We start from the raw sequence: 8115 nt of genomic DNA, 5'->3' as shown, positions 1-8115 counted from the left end.
ATATTGAAGGCTTATTATATTTTTATTTTTTTTTTTTAGCAAATCCGTCCGTATTACAGTATAAAATGTCACATTCCAGATTTTGAATATTCATCACTAAAACCATAAGTAAATGACATAGTACAATTAGAGATATGATGGGTATATTTCAGTCCAAGTAAAATATATCGGAATTTGTCGGGTATGAAGTATACTTATGAACTGGAATAAATTTCTTAACGTATATATAGTTAGAAATAGGTCCTAGAAGGAGAATTGGATAGTGTTCGTTCTTGAAATTTGGATTCTATGTTTTCAGCGAATTGCTATAAAAAAAAAATTAACCCGAGAAGTATTCATTGCACATATACAGTAGTTGCAGTATGCACAGTATGCACATAAATATCTAGATGGATAAACGGATAGGTACTTAAAAGGCCAGCTGTACTCGTGATATGTTTATTTTTTATACCGTAGTTTTCACAAGTCCAATAAATATCAGAGAATAGATAATAATAATAATAATAAAAATTATCAGATCATATACAGTTCCCAGGAGCTGAGTCTGTTATAAAATAGGTACTGTTGGTGTCTTCTTGCAACTGCAGTTTTGACGTTAAACTGGAAATGTTGTAGTGAGGTTTCTTCAGTATTCCATCTTTTAGTTAGTTTCACAAGTAAAATGAGATGTTGATTATAAACATGAAAGTATTTTTAACTCGCCACAACGAACTGGGAAAGAGGAACACTATGAAATGGGTAAGATACTCCTCTGAAGTTTCGACATGTTCCGGTAGATTTGCCCAAGTTGTGTGACACCAGAAAAAGTCAGACGTAGTAATAAATAACATGCATAAACTTGGAATGCAATTGAATATATAATGACATCCCGTTCTCCAGTACCAAGATGCCCTCACTTTCTTGTTACCAAGCCGTGGAAAGGGTTTACCAAAACAGCTATGAATTCCCCTTGGCAGCCATAACCTCGTCGTATGAGGGCGGGGCGTCCATAAACTTTGGATTCAAATGACTCTCGGCAGATGGCACCATCCCATACTGGTCGTTGTAGTTGCAAGGCAGTCCTGCAACCTCAGAGCCCTCGTCGTTCGTGACCATTGCAAAATTCGTGTAGTTGTGTGGAGGCTGGGTGCGATAACTCATTCTGTCATCCGGTCTCTCCTCCAGCATCATTTGGTGCCTGCTGCTCCCTTGGTTTCTGTAATGGAGGGGGCCGGGGGACCACGTACTACTACACTACTTTACTACTACTACTACTACTACTACTACTACTGTATATCAGGTCCACAATAATAATCAACGGTGAATTCTTGTTGATTTTATAAAATCAACAAGAATTCACCATTGAATATTATTGTGGACCTGATATACAGCATATCCCGTTCTAGATCTAGAGGAGAAAGACCTACTACTACTACTACTACTACTACTACTACTACTAATAATAATAATAATAATAATAATAATAATAATAATAATAATAATAATAATAGCAAAATACTCGTAGTAGCATGAATCTTGACATGGAGAAACAAGTCCACAGTCATATATATATATATATATATATATATATATATATATATATATATATATATATATATATATATATATATTTAAAATAAGCTTCTACAGAGAGCTTTCGGGAATCTGTTCGATTCCCCTTATCAGTCAACGTGTCAGATTGAAAAGAGGAATCGAATAACTTCTCGAAAGCTGTCTGTATAGATTTATTTTTAAATATATTCTTACCCATACATAACTGGGGATTTGTTTCTCCAGTAATAATAATAATAATAATAATAATAATAATAATAATGAAAATAATAATAAATTTTGTTTTACTGATATTTGATCAGGTTTTGGGAATTAGTCATTTGAATAATTGCTAACTGATGCAGAAATATGAAATATTTCCTATCGAAGTGGCCTGTTTGGGATTCATCTAATAATGACAAAACAAATGTAGGTCATCTGAGAATGAAGTTCATCTTTTAATACATTTTCGTATTTTTCTTTTAGTTTGTACTATTATTTTTTGTCATCTGAAAATGAAACGCATCTTTTAATACATTTTCCCATTTTTCTTTTAGTTTATATTATTTCTTGTCATCTGAGAATGAAATCCATCTTTGTATAGATTTTCCTTTTTTTTTTTAGTTTCATGTTATTGGGTTTTGTCATCTGAGAATGAAACCCATCTTCTAATATATTTTCATATTTTTCTTCTAGTTTATATTATCATTTTTTGTCATCTGAGAATGAAACCCATCTTTGTATTTATATTTTTCGATTTTTTTATTTATATTATTATTTTTTGTCATCTGAAAATGAAACCCATCTTTTAACATATTTTCATATTTTTTTATAGTTTATATTATTATTTTTTGTCATCTGAAAACGGAATCCATCTTGGTATAGATTTTCAGATTTTTTCTTTTAATTTAAATTATAATTTTCGTCATCTGAGAATGAAATCCATCTTTCAGCACATTTTCCTATTTTTCTTTTAGTTTGTATCATTGTTTTTTTGTCTGACGAAAAAACACTTACCGGGAGAAAGTTCGACCTAGGAAGGACCTTTCCCACGAACTCCTGTAGGACGGTGGCAGATCTTCTGCATCTTCGACGGCGTTTGTCCCCGTCCTTTTGTGGCGGAACCAGTACGCTGCGCAGGTGACAAATGTCGAGGTCGTTGCTAAAATGCCTTGAAGAAAATAAAGATCGAAATTTAGAACAGCTGTTTTTTTCTTGAGTTTCATTTCTGGTTTAAATAAAAAAAATTGATATGCTTGCAACTCCTCTGCTTGTCACGGCTTGTTATTGAAACTCTCTCTCTCTCTCTCTCTCTCTCTCTCTCTCTCTCTCTCTCTCTCTCTCTCTCTCTCTAGGACCAGGATAGAGACATTTGCTAAAATACTGTTATGCTTGCAACTCTTCTGCTTGTCACGGCTTGTTAATAAAACTCTCTCTCTCTCTCTCTCTCTCTAACTAGGATCAGGACAGAAACATTTGCTAAAAAACTGATATGCCTGCAACTCTTCTGCTTGTCGCTTCTTTTGATTAAAGCTCTCTCTCTCTCTCTCTCTCTCTCTCTCTCTCTCTCTCTCTCTCTCTCTCTCTCTCTCTCTCTCTCTAAAACTAGGACCAGGACAGAACCATTTGCTCTATTGAACCCACGGCTGCAAAATGGGACAAGAAAGACCGTAATATTTAGCCATAGCAAGAAGGGGACCAGATTTAAGATCTTAATGAAGGAGGCGTCTTTAAATAATCACACGCTCTTTAATTTTGTTTTTTTGTCAGTGTTCTTCACATCGATATGATTCGTTGACTCTATTCGTATGTGTTAAGATTCATTTTATCCAACTTTCATCTCCGTTTTTGTCCTAGAGTAGGTTGGGCGACCTTCCTTTAGTCAAGGTCAATTTTTATTCAGTAATGTATTTCCGTTGACAGGGAGTGGCTCTAGAGGGGGGAAAGGAAGGTATTTGTCACTGCTACAGTCATGCTGAAGTTGCTGAATCATAGGTGAGCCCCTTGAGCGGAAAACTTCCACACCAGAAGGCTGACTTCATGAATTTATACTAGAGGCTCTTCAGCATTTTTCGAACCCCATACACATACGTCGTAGGGAGTGGGTGCCATGGTGGTGCACTGTAGGCATTACTGAAGGGTCTTTGCAGCGTCCCTTCGGCCCCCAGCTGCAACCTCTTTCATTCCTTTTAATGTACCTCCGTTCATATTCTCTGTCCATCATCTGACTTTCCTTCCTCTATAAGAGTTGCTTCATAGTGCAGCCGTGAGGTTGTCCTCCTGTTACACCTTTCAAACCTTACTGACTGTCAATTTCCCTTTCAGCGCTGAATGGCCTAATAGGTCCCAGCACTTGGCATTTGAGCCAGATTCTGTATTCTATTCCACACACACCCAATACCATTCGCCTTTATCATCTTGCATGCACTCTTGCACTTCTTCATATTAAGGCCCTTTCTTTCCAGCACCCAATTTGTTCCATCTGTCTTTCTCCTCCTGCCTCCTACTAACGCTGCAGAAGTTTATTCCTACGAGTGTATGTAGATACTTTTCTGAGGAACATATTTCCCAAGGCAAATTATCGGTATTTGTTTTGAAAGAATACTCGGCTCTCGCTGTAAAGGACTGTAAACTTCGTTGCTGAGGGAAACTCGGACACTAATCATGCGTTTGTATCTTTAGTCAAATTCAGTTTTATTTTCTCGCACATAAAGATTTTACACGTACCCACATGCAAGTAATTACATCACCGAATACGCGGGAGTTGAAATATCCTTAGATAAATATTTGAATTTGAGTTGTATTCTCAAACAGACCGTAGTTTTCACGCGAATATTTAGGTGCCACTTTTTTGGGGGGGTGGGTTTGAAAGCTATCGGCTAATCTAACCGCTACGTGGAAACAATTATAGCCTTAACAGAGGGATCTGAAATGTCTAGAGCAATAATCAAAGAGAGGTCAATATGTTTCAACGTCCTCGTTCGTGATGAAAGTCCCTTATGCTTCGAATCTTCAGCTTCATGACAATAAAACAGTGAAAGAACTCAAACTTACCTCCGAGAAAGACGAGAGCAAAGCCACCACGTAACGACCCACTGCCAATCAGAAGACCTAATCCAGCGAACAGGATCAAGTAGGAGCCAAAGAAGAAGCATCCGATGAAGCACCACTGGAAAAGGAGGGATAAATGAGATGAGAAACTACTCTGATAATTCATCGATGCATAACTTGAGAAAAGTTGATAACGGGATTTCTTAGACAATTCTGGTTGATGTCTGTCCTCTGGGGAATCGGAATTTAATATCTGATTAACTGCCTGTGAGAAGTTAGAATATTTTGTTCTTAAAGTATGAGAATAAGACTTTAAATAAAATGATATATTGATCTGACTGAAGTGCTAGATATGTTGCATGATGTGGGTCCTTACAGAGTATTGAATATTGGCATATGTGCCTGCTGATGTCGATGACAGGAGCAGAAATTTTGATATTGGTATTTTAAGCCCTTATGGCTTTCAAGGTTGCATGGCACACGTCAGACTGCTCCTCCAGCTGCCTGGCACTTGTTAGACAGACCCCCATTTGTGTGGCCTTCGTCAATCTCATTCCACACATGTATGTGGCACTTATCAGACAATTTCCTTCGCTACTTGGCTGTCATTGGGGTACTGGCTGTATGACACACACCAGGCCACTTTCTCAGTTGTATGGCATCTATCAGATAAATTTGCCCTTCTGTGTGACGATCTTCAGACCACTTCTGGACTGTGACGCGTATTAGGCCAGTTGTCTCTCTGCTGGTCACTTATCAGACCCCTTTCTTTCCTGGCTGCACGAAATGCATCAAACCTCTTTCTCAGCTCTTAGGATGCATTGGGCGACTTGACTTACTGTGTACCGTGCACAGACTCTTTCTCCAGTATGTGGGATCCTCTGGGTCATTGCATCATTATTTATCTAGGCTGGGTGGTGTACATTAGACTGAACCGAATGTCCGAATAACTTTGACCTTATTTGAAAAGTTCACATGAATTCAATTCTTCTATTGAAATTGAAGCTGATAACTAGGACAGAGTATGTTTTGATTTTTTAACTTACTAGGGGCGAATTTTTTACGAAAATGTTTTTCGCAAGTTTTAACAGTAAATAATGGATTTTCTGTCAGTTACCACGATGGTTGCAACGCCTGTTTATACCATCAAATCGGTGATTCGTTCAGTGTGTGGAAAGCATAATAAATTAATTCTGTATTCAGAATTCTGTTAATAAACAGCTTGTGCTTATCCAACATATGCAGAGTGTTTTAGTTGGATCATGTCAAGATTAACGAACCCACTCACAGCAGGCTCCGCTATTCTTCACAAGATTATTGGGTTCGTTATTCTTTACAAAGGAATAATCGGGTTCGCTGTTCTAGGCACGAACACTTCGGTACCAGACATTTGATCCCCCAGGGGCCAGTACTAAACACGGCGAAACAGTGTAGATGAATCACTGTTTCGCCGTGTTTAGCACAAGCCCTCATGTCGAATAGGAGTTCGGACCGGAAAGGGTTGGCCATTCTTTATTTGAGGATCATTGGGTTCGCTGTTCTTAACATGGAGATGCCGGGTTCGCTAATCTTGACATGATCCTTTTATAGATTTGATTCAGATTCTGGAGAAACTTTTACAGCCGTGCGAAAACGTTCAGATTTCTTGTTATTTTGCCTTAACAATTAGAATTTTTTTTTTTTACTCTAATCGTGTAAGTTATTTCCTCCACTTTATGCTCTAGGTGCATTCATTTTTATTTTTATTTTACGGCGGCCGTATTGCCAATTGAAATCAAGCAAAGTTTGAGATCCTTAAATATACAACATACTTTAGTTTTCAGGATTCTAGATTGATTATTTGTCTTTGTCAGAAATCTCTGATTCACAGGAGTAACGAACCCCGAAGACGGGTAACGAACCCCACTCACCAGGGCTGAGGAAATCGCGCGAATGAATCAGCGTTACTCCATTACAGCGGTTTTCCACTTCTGTTTTCCTTGAGTGGGGAAAAAACCGGATACTGTCAGTAAAATTAACAATAGGCGGATGTACTGTGTAGTGTTTTCGTCATTCAGTAGTGATCACGTCATAAGCACACTTCGACATTCAGCCTTTTTATTCAATTCTTTACAAACGAAACGTTTCGCTTCTTGTTTCGTAAAAAGCTTTATGAATGAAACTGCCAGAACTAAAAGTCAGATGAGCGCGTGTATTTTTTTAGGCTGGCCAACCGTGGACCCATATTCGTGACTTCACGGGTCAAAAGGTCAGAATGTTCGTTGTGGGACATTAAAATTCCATAGTGAATTGGATGGCAGCTAAAATATGCTCAGCGTGACCCGACACTCTAGACAGTTTTATTCCTGGCAAATGAAACGCCGTTTCGCTCCAGTAGCCTTGACGGCGTGCGTAGGCCAAAAAAAAAAAAAAAAAAAAAAATAATTCATATCATGTGCCTTGCAACTTCGTGCTTTTTATAATGAAAAGCCCGATGGATTGGGCCGCCTAATGCCCAGAAAAGACCAGATTTCTTGGAAACGACCGAATGGGGAGGAAGGAAAGGGTATGAGACCTAATCCTGTAGGTGGGGGATCATAGGAATTAGGGAAACTCGAAGTTGGGGGAGATTCCAAAGCCATTTGAGAATTTACATTGCAATTATTTTACTAACCTTATAAATCTGTAATTAGAGAATGTATGGGTTACCATAACAACTTGTAAATACATACGAGTATACTGTGATCAGTTTCAGATTGAAATATAGCTGACTTAGGCTACCAAGGTTAGAAAGTAATTGTACTCCAGAGACAAGAAAATTATGGTGAAGATCAATATAAGACATCAGTGACTAAAACAATATAAATTTTTTAAAATTATATCTTAATACCCACCAGAGTTTCTGCCATTACTTGCCGCACTGGAGTGTATCAACCGTCAGGTAGGAATTTACACAGAACCGCTAAATTTCTCAGTAGTCTTGGAATAGAGGTAATCCACTCGGTTTCTCAGTCTGAAGATCTGGTTCGAGAAACACAAAATTTGAAGAAACGAAGTCGCCAAAATATTCTCGCCGAACGTGGCCACCGAGTCACTCGGATAACAAAGGCACTAGGCAATGTCGGCTAGCACATACTCCATAAAATGTTTCATACACTGGTCTTTGTGTTGTCCAGGCGACGCCTCCACTCAAGAGATTCGTATCGGTTTTAGAAAACCGTCTTCGAACCAAACCACACACTCGGAGAAAAATAAGCTTAAGTTTTGGACCTCTTAATAAGCGTGTGTGTCTCGAGATTGCTCGATTCGAAATGAGTGTAAATTACGCACCGGAAATGCTGTTAACTTGAGATTAACCCTGTTTGACGTCACACATTATATCCTGTTTGTGTTTTGTGGTGTTTTGTTAAATTATGTAACTTTGTCAAACTGTAAGTGGTTTTTTAAGGTGTAGTCTTGCAAATGGAGCGAAGGTTGCTCAGTTTAGCGTAGCAGAATCACGTGGATTTTAACGAAACAATGATTTTTAGGAGTTTATGGCCTTCGTAAACATAA

General features: G+C 38.1%; 1 protein-coding gene across 1 annotated transcript; it reads right to left on the bottom strand.

Annotated features, from left to right (window-relative positions):
* Positions 1 to 422: 422 nt before the first annotated feature.
* LOC136830171 (uncharacterized) lies at positions 423 to 7877 on the bottom strand. The gene is made up of 4 exons (XM_067089426.1): positions 7455 to 7877; positions 4585 to 4699; positions 2548 to 2701; positions 423 to 1195 (listed from the first exon to the last, which is right to left on the bottom strand). Exons 1-4 carry the CDS (start codon positions 7467 to 7469, stop codon positions 937 to 939), a joined length of 543 nt encoding a protein of 180 aa, XP_066945527.1. The 5' UTR covers positions 7470 to 7877; the 3' UTR covers positions 423 to 936.
* Positions 7878 to 8115: the final 238 nt, after the last annotated feature.

Source organism: Macrobrachium rosenbergii, chromosome 46 (genome assembly GCF_040412425.1).
Source record: "Macrobrachium rosenbergii isolate ZJJX-2024 chromosome 46, ASM4041242v1, whole genome shotgun sequence".
Lineage (NCBI taxonomy): Eukaryota > Metazoa > Arthropoda > Malacostraca > Decapoda > Palaemonidae > Macrobrachium > Macrobrachium rosenbergii.
The sequence above is the reverse complement of the archived record's forward strand: the minus strand, read 5'-3'. Positions and strand labels throughout refer to the sequence as shown.

Bases quoted from the DNA above. Each gene is read 5' to 3' on its own strand.
- LOC136830171 (XM_067089426.1), bottom strand. The intron at 2,702-4,584 runs GTAAGTTTGAGT...ATTTTCTTCAAG, and splicing joins TGCTCTCGTCTTTCTCGGAG to GCATTTTAGCAACGACCTCG. The intron at 1,196-2,547 runs GTAAGTGTTTTT...CCTCCATTACAG, and splicing joins CTAGGTCGAACTTTCTCCCG to AAACCAAGGGAGCAGCAGGC.